At 57.9% G+C, this 21146-nt stretch overlaps 1 protein-coding gene and 2 long non-coding RNA genes across 6 annotated transcripts in view; 2 read left to right on the plus strand and 1 right to left on the minus strand.

The window, feature by feature from the left end:
* The first annotated feature begins 3910 nt into the window (after nt 1-3910).
* LOC140607676 (uncharacterized) lies at nt 3911-15911 on the plus strand. 2 transcript variants are annotated; one of them, XR_012009640.1, is made up of 5 exons: nt 3911-4118; nt 4522-4626; nt 5337-5381; nt 7705-7882; nt 15378-15911. It is a non-coding gene; the product is annotated as an uncharacterized lncRNA (long non-coding RNA). The 2 variants fall into 2 exon arrangements; XR_012009638.1 differs by lacking the exon at nt 15378-15911 and adding an exon at nt 10072-12804.
* LOC140607655 (uncharacterized) lies at nt 13658-17758 on the minus strand. 3 transcript variants are annotated; one of them, XR_012009630.1, is made up of 4 exons: nt 17457-17758; nt 16970-17095; nt 16487-16605; nt 13670-15164 (listed from the first exon to the last, which is right to left on the minus strand). It is a non-coding gene; the product is annotated as an uncharacterized lncRNA (long non-coding RNA). The 3 variants fall into 3 exon arrangements; XR_012009624.1 differs by having other exon boundaries at nt 13658-16605; XR_012009618.1 differs by lacking the exon at nt 16487-16605 and having other exon boundaries at nt 13676-15164.
* Nucleotides 17759-17868: 110 nt separating this feature from the next.
* PEPD (peptidase D) overlaps nt 17869-21146 on the plus strand; it is a 109238-nt gene continuing 105960 nt past the window's right edge. The window contains exon 1 of the mRNA XM_072782251.1: nt 17869-17959. Coding sequence (XP_072638352.1) covers nt 17943-17959 — 17 coding nt within the window. The 5' untranslated portion in view covers nt 17869-17942. The remainder of the gene's footprint in view (nt 17960-21146) is intronic.

Below are 21146 nucleotides of genomic sequence, written 5' to 3' on the forward strand. Positions count from 1 at the left end.
CAGCACAGCAGCGGGCCGTGTGGCAACAACGTGAGCGCCGCAGATGTGGTTGAGCTCTTCAGGAGCCCGCGGGGTTGATCAAGAGAGTGTGTCTCCCCGCCAGGACGCTCACGGGAGTTTGCCAATCGGATCTTTGCAAGGGATGTGAGCAACACAGCAGATGGGGTCTGTGAGAGCAGTTTTATGGAAGATGCTGAGGCCATCTACACCGTTTGCCTCGTGTCTATTGATCCTCCGCGGAACTGAGGGCACGGTGATAAGCGGCCGGTCTGAAGGTGCAGAAGTGCCCTGCTGGCGTGTGACCTTCCGGCGATCTGAACTGCCCCGGGGTGAACAGGGCTTGCAGGTCCCCGTCTGTGAATTCTTGGCTTGTCCTCCTGGGCAGCCTCCTGGCAATGCTAATTATCCTGGCTGCACTCCTGACGAAAGGAACCTGGGAGATGATTTTTCACTGTTGAGCTTTTTAATGATAAAGATAATATCGGCACGTTAACAAACGTTTGGAAAACGGAGAATATCCCTAATGATCCCACAACCCTAGTATAATCATTGTTGAAAATATTATTTGGGGACCATCCTGCCGGAGTCTTTGGTGCTGGTTGACAAGCCCAAGTGATGTGTTCATTATTGCGTCCCTGGCTCGCCCTGGGCCTTGGCTCAGGTGGTAAAGAGCAAGTTTGAAGTCAGGCCAACCAGGTTGGAGGCCTACCCTACTCGGGGAAGAGCTGTGTGATCTGGGCTAGTTGTTTAGCCTCTCTGAGCCTCGGTGGCTCCGTCTATAAAATGGGAGTCCTAACGGAACCTATTTCATCAGTGCGTTGTGAGACCGAAATGAAATGGAAGCGAGCGAGTATTGGTCCTCCCCTCGTCGCCCTCCCTTAGCCACCGCGCGGCCACACAGCCCTGGTCCTGGCTGCAGTCCATGACGTGCGTCTTCCAGCAGGAGAATGTGGATGGCCCAAGTCTGAGCCCAGTCCTGAGTATTAGGAGGGGCATCGCCCCACACAAGAAAGGTCACGTGTCTCAGTGTTGGGAGGAGGGTGGACAGGTGCACGCTCTCTCTCTCTCTCTCTGTACACCTCAGGATGGGTCTGGGGTCCCTGCAAGTGTCTTAGGAATGAATGTCTTGTCTCCCTCTGGGTCTTCCCTGCCCCCCTGGGCTCCTCTGCAGGCGAGTCCCCTGATGTCCTGGTGTGGACATCACGCTCCATGTGTGGCTTTCAGGGAGGCCTTGCCGAGTGGGCTCACAGCCCCATCCTTGCTACTCAAGGACTCCCTGTGGTGTCTGGCTTAGAACATCCTGCTCTGTGCCTGGTCACCACGTGTCATCCTCCACTGGCTGCAGGGGACTCAACTGACGCTGCATAAGCCAGGTGGGGACATGACCATCTGGGAAGTTCAGGGGCCTCCCAAATCACACCACATGCCCAGTTCAAGCATATCCTATCCTGGGCACACCCAGCCACTCTTTCTCCCCTGTCATAGGCTGGGATGTGCTGGGGATGCCAGGCTCTCTGAGACGGGAGCAGAAGGTAGTGTAGTTCACACTCAGTCCTCGAGCGAGGGCTGCAAGGAGCATGGGGACTTCTCTTTGCCTAGAGAGGAGACCTGCTCACCAGAGATTACTCGGTGAGCAGAGGGGCAGAGCCAGCCTCCGGATCTCCTGACTCTGAGCCAAGTGCTCATCTGTGGAGAAGATTTGACACAGGCTGTGTCTACTGGAATGTTGGGGGGTTGGGGGGTCCTCAGAGTCTCCATCCCAGGCCATTCCATACTCCTGAGATCTTCCGTGCCTGGGCCTCTTCCCCACGGACCTGTCTTATCATCCTGGCGATGCCAGTGTGGGTACCAGCAAGAAGGGTGGGTGCCCACCGAAGCCTAGGTAGAATAAGTGGAATGGTCCACCTGGAAGCTCAGAATGTGACCAGATTTGGAATAAGGGTCCCTGTTATTGAGGGTCTCAGAATGAGATCGTCCTGGATTCAGGTGAGCCCTAAATCCAATGAGGAGTGTCCTTAGCAAGGGGCAGAAAGGGAGAGGACACAGCCCAGGGGAGGAGGCTGGAGTCACGCCCCCACAAATCAAGGAGGCCGAGGTCTTCCGGTAGCCACCAGAAGAAGCTAGAGAAGAGGCACAGGACAATTCTCCAGTGCAGCCTCCGGAAGGAACCAACCCTCCAGACAGCTGGATTTGGTGCTTCTGGCCTCCAAAACCCACAAAAGAATAAACTGTTGTTGCAAGCCCCCCAGCGTGCAGCCATGTGTTACAGCAGCCCTAGGAAGTCAATGCACCAGGGCACCCATTGGGGGCAGGGGCACTCCCCCCGAGTGGCCTGGGCCAAGGCCTCAGATCCTCATTGGACAGGTGGGATCATCCTGCCTGCCTTTCCCTCAAGAACAAGTAGCAGAGGCTGCTCCAGAGCAGAGGAGCCAGAGGCTAGGTAGAGGCAGTAAAGACAGCTTAGTAGCCGCTGAAGTCGGAGTATGATGGGGGTCGACTCCTCCATGTGGAGGTAACTGGGTGTGTTTGGGGGGCGGGGAGGGCATGGGAGGGCCCCCAAGCAGGGCTGGGGCAGTCAGGAAAGTGAAAATTGCCAAAAAGCAGGTGGGGGGTGCTAACTGGAGCTTATGGAAATAGGCCACATCCTCCTCCAGAAACTGGGATTTTGGCGGGGGGGCAGCGGGGTGGTGGGAGTCCTACCCTCAGGTATCAGCAGGAACAAAGGGCACAGCTCTAGAGCAGCCCCCAGCTTTCCCAGGCGGGAGGCAGAGAGAGGCTGGCCTGGTGGGGATAGGCCTCGAGCTGTTAGAAACCCCCACCAGATAAAAGAAATAGTGAAGGGGGTTATAAGGGAAAGGAAGGGAAACTGAGTGGGGAAAAATTAGAGAAGGAGACAGACCATGAGAGCCCCCTAACTCTGGGAAATAAAGGGCTGCGGAAGGGGAAGAGGGTGAGGGGGGACTAGGGGACAGGCACTGAAGAGGGCAACGTGATGGGATGACCACTGGGTGTTATACTGTATGTTGGCAAATTGAATTTAAATTTAAAAAATGTAAAGAAAGGAAGAAAGAAAGAAAGAAAGAAAGAAAGAAAGAAAGAAAGAAAGAAAGAAAGAAAGAAAGGAAGAAAGAAACCCCCACCAGAGTCACTCCAGTCTCTAAGGGCGGGGCGTCCGTGACCTTGTCTGTGCTGAGCCTGCCGTCCCTACAGGCGGGGGCTGGGGTGTCAAGGGGACAGAGGCAGACGCGTGCTGTGCCCTCCTGGTGTGGTTCTACCAGGGACATGGCCAGCGTGGGAGGAGGAGGAAAAGGCAGGGGCAGGGGCCACGGGGGGTGCAGGACACCCCAGCCCACAGGAGGCAGGGTAGAGAAAGAGCCCAGCTTGTCCCTGAGGGTGGCGGAGGCAGGGAGGACAAGTGTCGAGGCCGGAGGAACTGTGTGCTCACTACTCGGTGTGGGAGGGTTGCAAGCCGAAGAGCCAGGGTGCCAGGGATGTGGTGGAACCGGGAAGGGGGGCCCGGGGTGGGGGGCACAGAGAAGGGTGGGGCTGGAGCTGGCAACAGGAGGCAGGGGGCCTTGTACCGATGTTTGGGGCCCCGTGGCCCAGAGGCCCCGCTCAGTCCATGGGACCTTGTTAACAGCTCTCCAGGCGATTCTAAAATGCAGCCCTGCCTGCACCTCCTGCCCAGCCTAAGGGTAACACGCCATCCCCGGGGCGCTGCGGGCCGCGACGGCCAAGATGAGACCCTCTTTGATTTAGGGGGTCACTGGGCAGAAGCTGGGAGAGCCTTGCTGGCGATAACCCTGGGAGAGAGACGGAGCTGGGTCCAAGCCAGTGCGTGTGGGAGGGGCAGGGATTCCAGAAATATTTAGGGCGAAAGCTGGCAGTGTTTAGTGACAGATGGGACGTGTCCAAGCAGGTGAGGTGACGCCAGATTTCCGAGTGCGCGGCTGGCCGCGGGGTCACGGAGATGGAGGGTGAGACCAGGGTCGAGGAGGGACTGTTTGAGGCTGTTTGTCTTGCCCGCTGGTTCCTGGGAGGCTTGACGATTCCTTTGGGCGAAGGGAGTGCAGCCAAGGGAAGACTCGAGCCTGGAGATTAAGCTGCTGCGTGACCAGGTAGGACGGGGAGGCCCTCCGCAGAGCCCTGGGGGGCCCCGGTGTGGGGAGGGGCAGTGGGAGACAAAGCAAGGGAGAGTTTCTGGAAGGAGGGAGGGGGGCCCCAGAGCCCCAGGGCCCCAGGACTCAGTCCAGCCCAGCCCAGGCCACATAGGACAAGGTTGGAAGGCACCTGGCAGGTCTGGGGTAGGGGGCGAGGGGGGGGGACGAGGTGCCTGGGCTGGGCTGGGCTGGCCTCTTGCCCGCACCTCTCAACACCTGGGTGTTGGAGTACAAGGTGCCTTGGGAGGCGCAGACGGACAGGTCCCCAGCAGGATGCAAGTATTCAGCTGACTTTATGTTTTTTCCAATTGACTTTAAAATGAACCCGACACTTTAGGTTTCTTCTTCTTTCCTGCTTTAGTAAGAGGCCCTGCAGATGCTCCCTCCTCTTCCTCATCCTTCTCCTGGAGGGCAGCCCCATCCATCACCGCGACCTCTCACTGAAGTTTAGCACGCACGTTGAAAGGTGATTACACCCGAGTATGCAGCCCCTGTGCTTTCACTAAACCCTGGGCTCAAAAACCCTCCTGCACCCCCTTCTAGGCCCTCCCAGCCATGGGGAGCCATTATTCTCACTTCCAACAGTTTCGATGGGGTTTAAAAAAAATTTTTTTTCATTGATTTGGATTTTATTCAATTTTTTTATAATAAACAGAGCATCCATTCATTCATGAGTCCAAAAAGCCAAAGTGATACAAAAGAGGGTGCACATCAAACAATCTTGCTTTCTGCCCCCAGCCCTTTCCGTCCCCCCCTGCACCCTATAGGTCAGGAGTTGGCAAATGTTTCTAATAAAGGGCCAAGGAGTGAATATTTTAGGCCTGCGGGCCCGGCTGTCTCTGTTGCAACTGCTCAGTTCTTCCGAGCGTGAAGGCAGCCGTGGAACCATCCAGGGTGTGCTCTTCTGGGTCTGGCTGAAGTCTCACTCCTCACTGTGCTTCTGAGACTCTTCCTCTTGCTGGCATGGACTCCACCGTATGAGAACACGGCTTTATTTATCCGATCCATCGTTGGCAGGCATCTGGGTAGTTCCAGGCTGCGGCTGCTCCCCTGAGCAGCGCGGCGGTGAGCAGCCTGGCCTGCGTCTGCTGGTGCACACACGCTCACACTTATTACCCCCGGGGGCGCAGGCCAGCCGTGTGCTTTAAGGTCGCAGAGAGATGGCTTCCTTTGCAGGTTGCGTGGGTCAGGCTGAACGTGAAGATGGAGGCAGGATTTGGGGTAAGGGGGAAAGGGCTGGGGTGGTAGTGAGGGAGCAGGGCCCGTGGGTGGCTTTCAGGAGGTGGGAGCCGAGTGGAGGGATGTGGGCCCAGGGGGGAGCTAGCTCGACAAAAGAGAGGGGACCCTGCTGGGTTACCACCCCTGCCATCCCTCCTGTGGGACCCTTACCCCACAGTCCCCACCAACAGATGTGGGGAGGACTCTGTCTCAAAGCGCTTTGGGTCCTGACTTTCAGTAGGCATCAATCAGGGAGTTTTCAAAAATCCCAGTGCCCTGGCTCCATTCCTGGGAATTCCTTTTTTTTTTTTTTTTTTTTTTTTTTAAGATTTTATTTATTTAATCATGAGACACAGAGAGACAAAGGCAGAGACATAGAGGGAGAAGCAGGCTCCAGGCAGGGACCCCGACGTGGAACTCGATCCCGGGTCTCCAGGATCACGCCCTGGGCCAAAGGCAGATGCTCAACCCCTGAGCCACCCAGGGAGTCCCCATTCTTGGGAATTCTGATTCAGTTGGTCTGGGGTGAAGCTAGGCACTAGCTTTTAAAAACTCACCACGGGGAAGGGGATCCTACTGGAAGTCGAGGCAGAGCACCAGGAGGCCTCTCGTAGTGGGCGGTCCCTGAGATCACAACTGATTCCCTAGAGTCTAACTGCCCGGGGAAGACCACCCGCCCAGGGGCAAACGTGTCAGGCAGGCTCCCCAAAGTGGACTTGAGCAAAGGAGTGTGAAGATGACCTTGCTGGAAGAGTGGGAGGCCGCTCTCAGGATTTGCTGAGACCAGGCCAGGGAAGGACCCAGGGAGGACAGCCTCTGCCTAGGGGGTCCCGCGGGTACTGGCTCCTTCCGTAGCCTGCTCGGCTGCCTGCCCTGACTCGGACTGCGGTGCTCCTGTAGCCCGCTGAAGCTAAGCCCCAGACGCCGGGCAGGACAGTGGCCTGGCCATGCCTTGGGCCTGCACACCCAGCAGCCCTCAAGAGAGAAAGGGTGTTGGGGTGCTGGGCAGCCGCAGCGACAGTGGACCCAGGAGAGTGGAAGTAGCATGGAGAATGTCCTGAGCCTGTTCTGGGGGGGCTACACCGGGCAGGATGGACACTCCCAAGGGGGTGATGGTCAGTGCCCACCCATCACAGACCTTTCTTGCCTTCTCTCTGGCGGTCCGGACGCGGCGACTAGTGCTTAGAGCCCCCAGACACATGGAGCCCAAGTGAGCCCCTGGCTGGGCCCCCTGGGTCCCACAGAACAGAGACTGACCCATCGGTGTCCTTGGCCACTTCCCTAAGCTGCCTTGCTCTTCTCACCAATAGTGCGATCCTTACCTGCCTACTTTGGACACTGTCCCCTCTGGCTGTGGTCACAGTCGGCATTTTCTGGGTGGGGGTCACAGCCCCTCAGGGAGCCGACTTTGATGTCATCGTTCAAGGTAGAGCACGTTCCCTGGAGCCCCCTGGGCTTTCCAGAAGGAGGATGAGACATGTCAAGGCCCCCCACTCCAGGAGCCCAGGTGCCCCCCCATCTCTGGAAGGAGGGGTGAGGCAGGTGGGCCTGGTGGGGACCGCAGTGGAGCAGCTTCCCCAGCCCTGGGCCAGCGCCTGGGCCACTCCCTCACTCCCCTCCCCCTCTCTCTGGGCTCAGGTGCTGGGAGCCATCTCGGAATCCATGGAAACCACAGAGGAAGCTGGAAATCTGAAGGGTGGAGGGGGCTGAGCTCCTCTTGCACATCTTGGGGAGGGGAGGAGGGAGAGTCACTTCGCTGATGGGTAAATGCCGAAGGCTCCGCAGTGCCTCTTTCACTGGCAGCAAGTCCACCATCGGATGGACCCCCTGTTCCCCTGAGGGGCTGGAGGAGCAGGAGCAGAAGGATTCTTTCCTCGGGAGGAGCTAGCAGGCCCTGGGGCGGGGAGAGGAGATGGGGAACAGGAGTTGGGGGACTGAGGCTCCGGTAGTGGTCGGTGTGGTGGAGGTGGGAAGGCTCTGGGTGGAGGTGGAGGCTGGGGGATGGCGGCCCTAGGAAGAGCAGACTTTGGCAAGTGAGGCGGGCTGTCACCGTGGGGCAGGGGTGGCAAGGTGGGGTTGGCCACTGGGGCCTGGCCTCCTGAGAGCCAGGGTAGTCCCCACCCCCCAGCAGCCCCAACTACCCAACCCGAGTAGGGAAGCTGGAGCTTTCCATTTTAGGAGGGCTCCGTCTCTGCTCTTTCTCTGTTAGGCCCCATTTACTCACATTCCATATTTTGCCTCTGAATAAGCCAGAGAAGCTCTGTTCCCACTTTGGGAGGGGATGGGGGGGGGAAGCAAGCAGTCATATTCTGAGTTTTGTCCTCAGCCCCACGCACCTGATAACACCTAAGAAGAGTCAGATCCTGAACACGTTCCAGGACGTTGGTTTCAAACAAACCTCATCGGCTGCTGGCATCAACACCCCTACCTTCGCCGCTTTACGCACTAACACCTGCTGTTCACCTGACACTTGCCTTCGATCAGACCCTACCCTGGAGGAACAGGTACCCTAGACCCTTTTATTTATTTTATTTATTTTATTTTATTTTATTTATTATTTTATTTTATTTTATTTTATTATTTTATTATTTTATTTTATTAATTTTATTTTATTATTTTATTTTATTTATTATTTTATTTATTTTATTTTATTTATTTTATTTTCTTAATGATTTTATTTATTTACTTGAGAGAGAGAGAAAGAGAGAGCACATGCACCTGGTGCATGAACAGGGGGAGGGGCAGAGAGTCTCAAGCAGACTCCCCACCAAGCACGGAGCGTGGACACGGACCCGGGGCCGGATGCCAGGCTCCATCTCATGACCCTGAGACCATGTCCTGAGCGGAGACTAAGAGTTGGTCGCTCAACTGACTGAGCCACCCAGGCGCCCCACCCTAGACCCTTTTCTAAAATAAACCCCCAGCCCCAAGAGCAAGGATGAGAATCATTCTCCTTCCCTTTGCTTTCTGGGTCTCCCGGACGCTCCGTCTGCCTTTCTCCACCTGTCACTGACACTTAGGCCATAAACTCTGCTTTGACTTTCTCTGGCTCATGTTTGATTTCTATTCTGCGTGAAGCCAAGGTCCTGTGGCTGGTCTCATGGGACCCTCCCCTGGGTTCTCAGGCCCAGCCTGCCCGCATCACATCTATTCATATCCTGGCACAGCCCTGGAACGCTCTGCCCCAGATCCTTGTAACTCATAACCAGGCCTTTTCCTTCCAAACACAAACCAACCAACCCTGACCGGGTGTGACTATGACTCTGGAGCCGGGAATGGGGAAAGCACAGTGGTGGAGACAGGCCAGAGTGGGGGGCGGAGGGGGCGGTGAGGGTGCAGGGGACACCTGAGAGGAGGCTCCAACAGATTCTGGATTAAAACCAGCCCCCCCACCCCTGTTGGCAAGGGACCCCCAATGGGCTGCGGCGCGTTCCTGAGATAGAGATTTGCTTTTTTTAAAGCGGTTTTATTTATTTTTGGTGACACGGATGGATGGCTGTTCACGTTCCTCCTTTCCAAGGAATTAGACCACCAAAGAAGGTTCCATTCCTTCTTGATTCCTCCCGCAGCACCCTCCCCCCACTCCCTGAAGACAACCTTCGGTTTATCTTTTTCCAGACCTTGTAAGTGCTTTTACAACAGGAACATGTGCCCACAGAGAATTCATAGTACAGTCTATGGTTTTATGGGTTTGTAAACATTAATGACATGACGCGGTATGTGCCGTGCTTCTACTTTTCACTCAGCAAAGTGCTGTTGAGACTTCGCCGCGCGGATACCTGTAGATCTAGGACATTCCTCCTAACTGCTCTCGCAGCACGCCAGCAGATGAGAGTTATGAACTCATGGATTGCTTTCAATTTTTCACTATCACAAATAATCCTGCCGTGAGAGCGCTGGTTTCTATCTCCTTGTGTTCGTGCAGAGGGGGAGCCTCAGGGTAGATCATGAAGAGTTGCAATTATGGGTCAGAAGGCTTAGTTTTAATTTTTTTGGTTTTAATAGATATTTCTAAAGGGCTCTCCAAAGTAGCCGTTCCCATTTATTTCCCCAGAGCCTCCTAACATTTGTCTGAGCAAGCTTGACTCTATTTCAGGCTTGGAGTGGGACTGATGGGCGAGTGGGCTCTCTGGCCAGGAGGCCGGGGCCCCACAGGAACCATGGGTGCCCTGGCCACCCAGGGAGCTTTCTTCACTAGGCCGCAGGAAGGGTGGGAGTGGGCCTCACAGGGAAGCCAGAGTTGAGAGACCAGAGAGCCTTGGGCATGGAGGGTCCTCCCCGTGGGGAAGGAAGGGAACAGCGGGTGGTGGAGGTCGATGAGCTCAGGATTGATGGCTGAGTGTCTACACCTCCTCCCTGGAGAGGCAGCTGGCAGGGCCCCACCTCAGCCCAGCAAATCAGGATCTCTGAGGACTGGTCTGCATGTTACCTTCTCTCTGCAACGCACCCCCCCCCAAAAAAAAAAAAAACCACACAGAAGGAGCTTAGAGCTTGTCCAAGCTGAGTGGACCGTCCCCAGAGGACTTGGACCCCACAGAGAGGCCCAGAGACACCTAGTGCTCGGCCGACAGCTGGTCCTGCAGGTGAATTTGTGGTCTCTTTCCACTGCGAGATGATATTTCTAGTAAATTCTCCCTCAAGCCCTCAATATTGATCTCTGAGATTAGGAAATAAAACTGTGATTTTCCTGAAGATGGTTTGAACGGAACGTTCAGAAAACATGGGGAGAGGAGTGAGACCCCAGCTGGCTCCTCACACCACTGGTGAGCCTGACATCCGACGCAGAGACCACGCTACCGTCTGGAGCATGAGCACAGCAGTGGCGACTTCTGGAATGTCTACTGATCTTTGTAAAAGATGCTCCGAGGATAACGGCCAGCGCTCAGCTTGGACAGTCCCAACCTTGGATTTGGGCAGGTGTCTCTGCAGCAGAACCCCAGTCTTTGAGTAGGTGAGAGAGTGTTTTGGTTTGAGGAGAGCAGTTCTTTCCTCTTGCCATGTTTGGCTTCCCGTGAGGTCTGAGTCTGAGCGAGCAAGGCTAACCCGGGGTGAACTCCCCGCTGACCGTCTCGGTTACCCATCCAGGCCACCTGGGTACAGTCCCGTGTTGTGTGCACCCCATGCCAGCCTTGCTTTGGGATGTGACAGTGTGGGCCAGGCCCCAGGCCAAGGTCACCAGCTTTTGGTGCATGCATTGTCCCAGCGACAGGATCATTTCCATTAACTTGGCTCCAGCCTGTCTCTATTTCATGGGCCCTCCGGTCTCCTTGAAAATCTCTTCCAGGTATCCCCGGGGGGGTCCCCAGAAGGATGTTTACAGAGGCTCACAGAATCCCCCCACCTCCTATGTCTCAAGGCTGCTTCCCAGGGAGCCCCACTGATGGTACCAGTTCTCTGCACCACCGCTGCCCAGCTCATGCAGCCTCCTAGCTGTGGGGTGGTGCTGCCTCTTGGGCACCCCCCCAGTAGTGCAACCTCACGGTGCTGGGTCAGAACCAGTGTCCCTGCAACCTTCTCTGGGCTGAAGCTGTGCTCCAGGGTGGAGTGAGGTGAAGGTCACACTTTTCCCCAGGGCCCCACGGCAGCGTCCCTCGGACCCTGCATCTCCCGGAGTTCCTAATGAAAACAGCCCCTACAGCACCTGCCCTGGGCCTCAGCTCTGGGGCAGAGCCCCAGGCTCTCCTCCAGTTCTGATAGACTGAGATAACGAGTCACTCGATGTAATGGTTCCAAGCAATCATTTAGAGAGCTCCAGATTCCGGGGGCCAGCTCAGCTGGTCTCTGCTGGACGATGCATTCGCGGGTTTGCACTCAGCTATCAGGTTGGCTGGAGGCTGATAATCAGGCCAGCGGAGCCTCTGTGTCTGCTGGTTTGGTTGGCGGCCTGTCCAACAGGCATCTAACACTCCGGCGGACTGGCCAGGGCATCTTCACACGGTGGCAGGGCTCCCAAGAGTGGCGAGAGGGTAGGCCCCAGCCGGTGAGCACCTTCCAAGGCCTCTGCTTTTGCTAATGTCCTATTATCCGGGGTAAGTTGCATGGTCACCCCTGGATCCCAGGGCTGCAGAAACTGACTGGGTGGGCTGCAGCGTCCCTAAGCAAGAGTGTGGAGGCAGCAAGAAGAATAGGAGGCCAATTTTGCATTCAATTATACGTCCTTGGCCCCTCTCATGAACCTCCTGGCCCACCCTCTTCTCTCCATGCAAATCCAGGCCTACTTGTGGAGCCCTGCAGCCTGAAAGCTCCAGGCTGGCCCAGGGCCCTGTGTGCAGCAGGAACACCCTCCCTGCAGCTATCCCCACTCACTCAGCAGGGTGCCCTGTCATGTCCCTGTGTCTGGCTGCACGGCCAGCCCACATGTAGGGAGCCCAGGGCTGGTTCAGGGTGGCCAGGCAGCCCTAGGACCCAGCCAGTCCTCTCAAACGGTATGAGCACGGGCTACCTGGCCTTGGGGTTATGGACTCACTTCTTCGTGTCATAATTGCTCTGCAGGTAGACAGGGCTGAGAGTGACTTCACAGGGCATGGGGCAAGGGTCCTGGTCCTTTTCTGATGCCCCTACTTCTCGCCTGACCCTTGAAATGAGGATGGTGGCCATCGTGAGCCAGGAGCTGTGCTGAGCCTCATAGGACCGCCCTATGTCATCTCCACAACAATCCTCCAAACTCAGACCCATCACCCCCACTTTACCAACAAGGAGGCTGAGGCCTGGAGGGGTTGAGGAGCTTTCCAGGGCCACACAGTGAATAAATAGCAAAGCCAGGAATGGGACCTAGTTTCTTACATCCACATCCCTCACCACCATGTAAATGTTCTCTAATGAGAAGTATGATAAGAACAAAACGGACTATTGCCACGTCCGTGTAAACTGTCTCCCAAGACCTCATTTTCACCCTCGGAGCTGCCCCGTAGAGAGGTTAGAGGCATCTCGTCTCCCTCTCCAAATGGGCGAAGTGAGGACCAGAGAAGTCAGAGGACCGGGCTTGTGACTCGGACGGCCACGCGCTTCTTTCCCCATGACATGATTTCTAATGGGCCACTTTGTGTTTGGGGATATTTATTTGTCAGTGAAATGCAGGCAGGGCCAGGCAAGATCTTTAGAGCCGAGGAAATGGAAATTATATAGCTTCCCATGTAAACTGAAAATAAAAACCACGAAGCAAGAAACTCACACTTGTGTTGAAATGGAAACAACTGCGTTCTAGACTTTTTGCTCGCAATATTCAGGACGAGTTGGTCCAAGTTGGGTGTTTCAAGGATTTACGGGAGGGGGGAGTCGCTGGCACCCCAAGCTGATCCATCACCGCGTGTCATGGGGCTTTGTGTATATGCACCAGCATCTTAACCCTTGCCTGTTTGGAGAATGGGACTCCATGCCATGCCGGGTAGCCAACCCTCCTCTCCTGCCCTTGCCCCACAGCCCAGAGGGGTGAGATAGCCAGAGGGTGGGCATGAGGCCTGGACTTTGCAATGGGCTGCACTGCCCACCAGGGGCTTCGGCCATGGGGGATGTGAGGCCAGGATGCTGTGTCAGTCCAAGGTTACGTCCAAGGGCAGAGGTAGCGGCGAGGGTTGTGGGCAGCATGGTGTGGTGTGGCCCGGTTGTGCTTCGGGCCACCAATCCGCCTGTTTTCTGGAACTGCCTCTCCTTTAAATGTGCTGACATCCTTCCAACACTTCTCTCTTCTGTTTGAGATAGACTTGGGGCTGTTTGCTGCAAAGAATCCTGATGAGCACGGGGACTTTGAATGGGGACAGACTGAAGGCAGGCAGGCAGCCAGAGAGGCTTGGAAGGGGGGAGTGGTGACAAAGGCCCTTTGGGAGGAAGAGGCAGGAAAGGGACAGGACCCCAAAGAGGAAGGGTTGGCAGGTGTGAGGTCAATGGAAGACAGAGTCACAGGTGACCCCAGTCTTAATGGTGGCATGGATAGGTTACGTGGCCACTGGGGACACAGTCTGTGGGTGATTTCATGAAGGGCCAAAGTGTCCTCCTTAAAATGCCACCCTTGACAGGTGCCTGGGTGGCTCAGTGGGTCTGTGGGTGACGCGGGCCACCGAGTGGGTGGCTCAGTGGGTGAAGCGTCTGCCTACCGCTCAGGTCGTGATCCCAGAGTGCTGGGATCGAGCCCCACGTCGGGCTCCCTGTTCCGTGGAGAGTCTGCTTCTCCCTATGCCCCTCCCCCTGCTCCCTCTCGGATAAATAAATAAAATCTTGAAAAAAAAAAAAAAAGGACACCCTGACTGGAACCGGGGAGAGGGGCAGTTGTGAGTGTCCCCAGGAATGGCCGATGTCCAGGAACTTGGAACTGGCAGAGGGAGAGCCACCCCGCCAGGGAGACTCCAGACGCCCCCAGGACACAGGCCACACAACCAAACCCCCCTGCTCTGGGACTGGGCACTCACACTTTCGGAATCAGGACTCTCATTCATTTTTATCAAGATCTTGAAAGTGGTAATCAAGTTACACCAATGAATAGCCCAGCACAACACGGGAAATGCAATAAAGGTGAAAGCAATAAAAGGTGGCGGGACCAGCCACTCGGCACGGCTTCGACTTGCAAGAAATAAAAGTCATTATCACCTGCGCAACCCGGCCGGCCCACTCCGCATGTGCGGAAGAAAACCATTTCAGAACTTTATTTCCTATATTGAATGTCGATAATTGGATGTATTTATAAGTCTCTCTGGAAGAAAACAGCTTGTGATTTCAAGATGAGAAAACAGTCTTCCAAACAGTGAAAAACAATATATTCCCCATTTTCACACACACACAAAGAGCTTGATGCTGTCGATGTTTTTAAGGTGCTGTTGGAATGATTTGCCTTCCCGAAGCCACCGTGCCATTTCTCATCTTGAATTGCCTCGTAGACCCTGGCAAAGCACTCAGCGGGGACCGCTTCATCTGAGGCGGTGACGGGCTTCCCAGGGAGGGCCCCTCCGCCGTGGCCGCTGCCTCTTTCCTGCAGGAAGCTGGGTCCTCAAGGCGGCAGGTGGGGAGGGAGGTGGGGGCTCCTGGGGTGGACGATGGGGGTGGCAGCTGCGGCGTGGTCCTGGAGGAAGGGACGGGCGCCGGCCCCAGGAGTCTGCTGATGTCGCAGAGGCTGAAGGCTGGGACCTGCCAGAGCCGTGATGGAGAGGCAGCCTCTTGGGCTTTCCCTCTCCATCCCGCTCCTCCTGGAGAGGCTGGGTAGGAACGTGCCACTCCCGCCCCGCTCCCACCCACACGCCCCCACCCCCCTGTGCCTTCTGTTCAGTCTGCTTGGTGCTGGTTTTCTGAGCCCGATCTTCTGTTCTCAGCCAAAGCAAAAACAATCACAACCCCCCCCCCCAAATGACGGCCTGTGTCATGTCACACCCCCTGAAGCTGGTGTCCCCACGAGGCGGGCGCAGAGTTTCTATCCAGTGACCCTCCTGAGCTCCAGCACCCACTGCTCTCCTGCCCAGAATCAGCAGCTCCTCTCTGCTCACCGGCGGGGACAGCAGCCCGTAGCCCCGTTCTTGGCCCTCCCTGATGGTGGGCTCTTCTGACCTCTAGGGCAGGATGCGGGCCCCGACCCCTCCCAGCCTGGTCAGTCACAGAGTGGCACCCACAGGGACCTCCAGTGTGGTCCCATCCCACAGAGGCTTCCAGCAGACCAGTGTCCCGAGTATGCAGCTGAAGATGTCACGGCTTTTCCAGGGGACACCCCTGTAAGGCCCCAAGGGTGGCTGGCGGGCCAGGGGGGCTGGTCACCACTTCTGGGGCTGCCATCTCCAGGCAGTCGGCTGTCCGCGGTGTCCTATGGGACTGCAAGAACATGTGGCCAGATTGAGGGGGGCGGACAGCGTGGGGACACCTGGCAGGACACAGTGTCTTAGGGACAAAAGGAGCCACAGGAGCTCCAGGGAGGAGCCTTCCCAGGACCAAGTTTCTTGGGTGTCTGGCGGGGGCAGGGCACTTGGGAAGAGTTATGATGCTCTGGCTCCTGGGCTGGCTGAGCACAAACACCTCCCCTTGTAGGTCACGATGACGGGAGGCTGTTTCAGTCAAAGGCCTGTGACCTCGGAGGTGACATCGCGTAAGGCCTGAGTGCGGTGCCTGGTGCTCTCTCTCGCTGATTTACACACTCCTGCTCCAACTCTCTAAAATCAATCTTTCTCCAATTGCCTCCTGGCTCCCAGCAGCGTCCGGATCTGCCCTGCATGAGTAACTATGCAATCTTCTCCCACTCCCAGGGCGGCATCTCCTGGAGCCCCAGCTCCCGATGAGGAAGGGTGGGGGTGCGGACCAGCTCTGCCAGAGCTCAAGACGGTGAGGGGTGGACGTGGGAGTGGGGGAGAGCCCTGCGGGGGCCTCCGATGGGGAGGGGCGAGTGGTGGCGGGCAGCCCTCTGTGCCAGGCTCCTGCAACGCTGGCAGGGTCCAGACGGGCCTGCGTGCACACGAGTCGGGGGCAGGGCCTCCCTATTACTGCTCCCACCCCAGGGAGCTCCCCTGTATTACTTTGTGGATGTTTAGGATAATTACTCCTTTTTCACATTAATAAACACTCTGAGCTGCCAGTCGGCTTAATTTTGACATATTTGACGTCAAAAGAAACGGTGGAGGGGCTTTAATTAGCTCAGGGGCAGGTTTTCCTTCCACAAAGGAACATGAAATGCTCATTCTGCTCACCCTTGGTTATTTTTAAAGAGCGTCTCTTTTTAGGGAATTGAATTTCTTTAGCCGAAGGTAGAGCAACTGCTCAATGGGGGGACCCCAGTTTTCAGTGGCCCCAATCCCAGGTGGTGAAGTATAGAGCCTTGTACCTCTGCCCTTCTCTTTGGAAACCAGCAAGGGGCCTGACAGGAGGTCTATACCCCCCCCCCCGAGTCCTACCTGGAGGACAGAGACCCCTGAGAGCTGCTGTATGTGTAGTGGGAAGGGGGATCACAGATGGGGACCCTCTCTTCCATCAACTCTCCTCTGCCTTAACTGGGTCTGGGGGGGGCGGGCAAAGGGCTGTGTGGAGGTGCCACTGTCCTCCTCATGGCTTTGACCTCTTTTGGCTGTGCCCCGGGCTGAAGGCGCCTCGATGTTTGCTCACGAAACCCTACAGCAGCCCTATGAGGTGGGACCCTCAGATCTCACCTGACAGATGAGAGACCAGGCACGGTGCTGGGATCCAAAGCGGCCATGCTGTGTCACCCACTCTGCTTATGGTCTGGCTTGTTTCCTCCCCCTGCTTAAGGCGCTGGCTGTCTTCCCAGCTTTGTGGGAACACATCGTAGCTGTTTCTCCATCTCATAGCCTCTGGTGCCCCCCTAGCCTGGCCATGGTCACCCACACCCTTGTCTTTGACCAAGAAACAAAGAGGTACCCCCAAACCTAGGCCCTTCAACCAGAAGTTACTTCCAGCTTTGAGACAGCTGGGGCCTGGGGTCAGGACTCCCACGGGCATGAGCTAGGCTTTACCTCCTGTCCTCATACATATGCACACCCTCATGTGGCCCAGGACCCCAGGGGCACCCCCACCCCAGTCCTGGGCCCCTTTCCTTCACAGAGCCAGAGTGGGTAGCTAGTCAGGGGTGCAACTGCACAAGCTTGGCTCCTGTGTGGGCCCAGGTGACTTACCTCTCGAGGGCTCAGTTTTCCCATCTGTAAAATGGCATTAAGGACAGAGCCTACAGCACAGAGCTGTCCTGAAGATTTGCTGCACTAACATTCGCAAGGGGTAGGGTCACAGTAAGTGCTCTGTACCTGCGGGCAGTAGTTGTGAGGGTTACTATTATTCTACAACAGCCTAGGTTGCTCCCTTGGAACATCTGCTTCCCATGTCCCTCCCGGACACCCCTTCCTCCATCTCTTTGGGGGACCTTGCACCCAACGGCAGTGCCCAGCAGAGCAGACCGGGATGCGCTCCGGTAGCGTCTCCCTCCTGAACTGTGCCCTCCATGTGACACTTCTCTCCAGCCCTCCTCCCTGGCCACCCCACCCTCCGCATGGGTCCTTCTCCATCATGCAGTTGAGGGAGCTCGGAAAGGTCCTACCGGACCTAACTTCCCAGCCACATACGGCAGGGCCTGCGGGATCTGACCCTTGCTTACCTCTGAGGCCTTACCTCTCACTCCCACACCGTGTCCTTTGGTGGACACCGAACTTTTTTTGGTTACTCCAACAGCCCTGGCCTTTGCTCAAGTCCTTTCCCTTTTCCAGCTACAGCTGTCACCTCTGCCCCGCCCCTAGATTGGGTCAAAGGCTCTCTGCCCCGGGTGGTCCCCTCCCCCCAGGTTGGGGGGGCTGCGCTGAGACGAGGTATCCGGCGCCCGAGGACACTCCCTCCTCCCCGGGAAAGGCCTCTGCTCCCCCCGCTCCAGCCCCGCCCCTCGCCCGCAAGGTAGGGGGTCCTCCGGCTCTCGCGGAGCTGGACAGGGGAGGGGGCGGGGCAAGACACCGGCCCGCCCAGGCCCCGCCCAGGCCCCGCCCAGGCCCCGCCCAGGCCCCGCCCAGGCCCCGCCCAGGCCCCGCCCAGGCCCCGCCCCCCGCAGCAGGACCCGGCGCGGCTCAGCTGACGCCGCACTTCACGTGACGCCGGCGCGGGGCGAACATGGCGGCCGCCACCGGGTGAGTGCGGCTGCTGTGCCCGGCCGTCGGCGGGCGGCGCGGACAGGGGGCCCGGGCTTCCCGGTGACGGTCCCCGCCGCCGCCGCCGCCGCCGCCGCCGCGGCCCGGTTGCTCGCGCTGTGTGGCCGCGGGCGTCGGAGCGCAGGGCGGCGGGCGGCGGGCTCCGAGCCTGGGGCCGCTGAGCTCCCGTCTCCGCTGCCCAGTGGTCCTCGGGGCCCCGCCGGCGCTCAGGCCCCACCCGCGCGCGGAGCGGCCCCGCCGTGTGGCCGAGGTGCGGGCTCGGGGCCGCCGGCGCGTTGGCGGCCACGACCGTCAGATGGGAAGGCGGCGTTGCCGGGGTGCGCGGGGTGCCCGGGGTGCGCGGGGTCCCCGGGGCGGGGTGCGCGGGGTGCCCGGGCCGGGGTGCGCAGGGTGCCCGGGGTGCGCGGGGTCCCCGGGGCGGGGTGCGCGGGGTGCCCGGGCCGGGGTGCGCAGGGTGCCCGGGGCGGGGTGCGCGGGGTGCCCGGGCCGGGGTGCGCAGGGTGCCCGGGGTGCGCGGGGTCCCCGGGGCGGGGTGCGCGGGGTGCCCGGGCCGGGGTGCGCGGGGTGCCCGGGCTGGGTACCTGGGGTGCCCGGGTCAGGTGCGCGGGGTGCCCTGGGGCGGGTGCGCGGGGTGCCCGATCGAGGTGCCCGGGCCGGGGTGCGCAGGGTGCCCGGTCGGGGTGCCCGGGGCGGGGTGCGCGGGTACCCGGGTCGGGTACCTGGGGTGCGCAGGTCAGGTGCGCAGGGTGCCCGGGCTGGAGTGGCCCGGGTGCTCAGGCCGGGTGCCTTGGCCAAGCACTGGGTGGCGGTGGCGGTGGCGGTGGCGTCTGAGAAGCACTCGGAATCCCCACCCCCGCCGGGCACTTCCCTGCTCCTTTCAGGGCCCAGACGTCTCCGAGAAGCCTTCCCGCAGCACCTACAGGAGGATTTGCAGCCCTTCTCACCTCCTGATGAACTATGTAGTACATTTATCTTGTTTCTCATCATCTCATCCGGACTGTCAGGTCAGGGCCTTTCTCTGGTTCTCTCCGGGGCCTCACTGATTAGGTGCCTTGCACACAGTAGGTGCTTCCTGAATTCTGCTGCTTGAAAGGATGGGTGGGTGAGTGGGCCTGGTGGGAGGAAGCGTGGACAGATGGGCTCATGGAAGCTTTGGGGAGAGTGTCCCAGAGGAGGGAATACCTGAGCGAAGGGTGAGTGACAAAGGTTGAGGCCAGGGGAGAGTAGGGTGCATCCGTCCTTGTGCTGGAGGGTGTGGTGTCTCCGTTGGCTTCCTCAGACTTTGTCCTGAGGGGTTGGAGCCATCCAGGGGTTTTAATCTAATCAGATGTGCTCTTTAGACAGTTGCTCCCCTGGGTTGGGTGTGAGTTCAAGGGGAGGCCCAGTAATGGGTATGCCATATGGGCCTGCTGGTGCTGGGGGCTAGGAGAGGAAGTGGTAGAGAGGGGACACTGCCCCAGGTGCCAGGCTGGGCACTGAGATCAGAACGGTGGAGCTAGGGGACTGACTGCATCTCTTTTTTTTTTTGGGAGATGGGGGAGAATGGCAACAGAAAATGGCCCCTCAAGTGGGCCCCAGCGTTGGGAGAGCTTAAGACCTACAGATCAAACACGTAGTGAACACCGGCTGTGTCCCAGGGACAGTACTGGGCTTACCCTTAGGTATTCACAGGCCACTGGGGCAGATGGACACGCGGCACCCTGTCATCCACCTGTCTACCTCTGGTCTTGGTGTGTGCTGTGGAGGGGCCTGGGTTCTGGGCTCAGGGGAGGGTGTGGGTAGGCTTCAATCCCTTGGGGGCCCCTCAGACAGAGAACTGTGCATGCAAGGTCCCAGATGCATGTAAAGGAACCTGGGGTCGGATCCCTGAAGCCCGCCTATGATCCTGTCTGAAAGAGCGGAGTGAACAATAGTGTAGGTCACTGCCCAGATGTGGGTCTGTTGTCTTTATGTCTGGGCCGGCCAGGTCATCACAGGCAGTTCCAGGGGCTGCATTTGGGTTCCGGACTCTGCTGGCCTGAGGCCTGCTGCTCTCCTGAAGGCACAGAGGAACAGGCTCCTTGTTTGGATGAGGGTGAGCCTGGAACTGGCCAAATCCTGGAAGGAGCGCTCTTACAGCAAAGCTGATCTTCTGGGCCAAGGTGGGGGGGGGGGCGGGCAGGGGCAAAGGGATGACAGAATGACAGAGTTCTTGGAGGGGGCACTATCGGAAGTGCAGGTAGCTTCCAGAGCTTGACAAGGCCTCTTTGGCAAGAGCCATCCCAAACTGCCCTGCTGGACACTTTGAATCTGGGGGCAAACCCTAGCAGCTTCTTGAAGGGGAGGAGTTTTTGAGTGTGTTTCCAGCAAAGCTCTGTGCCATCTGCACGCAGGGGGACAGATCACAGGCACAGTGAGGCACTCTGCCATCAGATCATGGCCATGGGCTCCCCTGGGAGTCAGATTTGGTTGCCTGTAGCGTCCTTCCAGAGCCTGGGCCAGGGGAGGCTGTGAGAGTCTCAGGTGACTGGAGTTGCTCCATGTGATTTGGGAAGCAGTGGAAGAAATCCTAAACCAGCATCTCAGATTCAGCGAGAAACTCCAGATGCAACGAGACGCTCCCCTGGGGAGTGTGTCAGGGTTGATCCTGCTCTGTCCTGCCAGCTTGGGCAGGAACTTCAAGTATGAGATGGAGGGTCCCATAGTCCCCAGAGGGCCTGCTCCAAAGTCCTCCACCACCCTTCCACCCCTCATCCCATGGCACTCGGTGGGAGGGACCCCTACCTTCTCTTGAGCCATGGTCTGCTCCCGCACATGGCTTTTCCCTTTCTCTTCCTTGCTGTGCCCACTTCACCTGCCGGCCCTGGAGGGCCCTTGGCCTCTGATGTAGCTTTTCACATACTTGCGGGCCCAGCTTAGATGATGATCCCTCCTCCTAGAAACCTTTCCTGGCCGCCCACGCGCCCCCCTGACCTCTGATAGCTTCCCGCCGAGAACTCCAGAGAATCCATTTTTGTTTTTGTTTTTTTTGCACTGTCAGGATGCTTTTCCATGTCCGCACACCTGCCACTTGTGGTTAAGATGTTGCTTCCCTTCCTGCCTCTGCTGGCCTCCTTGGAGCCAGGGGCCATATGGCCACTGTGTGATTGGTGCTGGGTGACCTGGTGCTTAATAAAACGGGGGATTT

The sequence above is a fragment of the Canis lupus genome, chromosome 1 (assembly GCF_048164855.1).
Source record: "Canis lupus baileyi chromosome 1, mCanLup2.hap1, whole genome shotgun sequence".
Taxonomy (NCBI): Eukaryota; Metazoa; Chordata; class Mammalia; order Carnivora; family Canidae; genus Canis; species Canis lupus.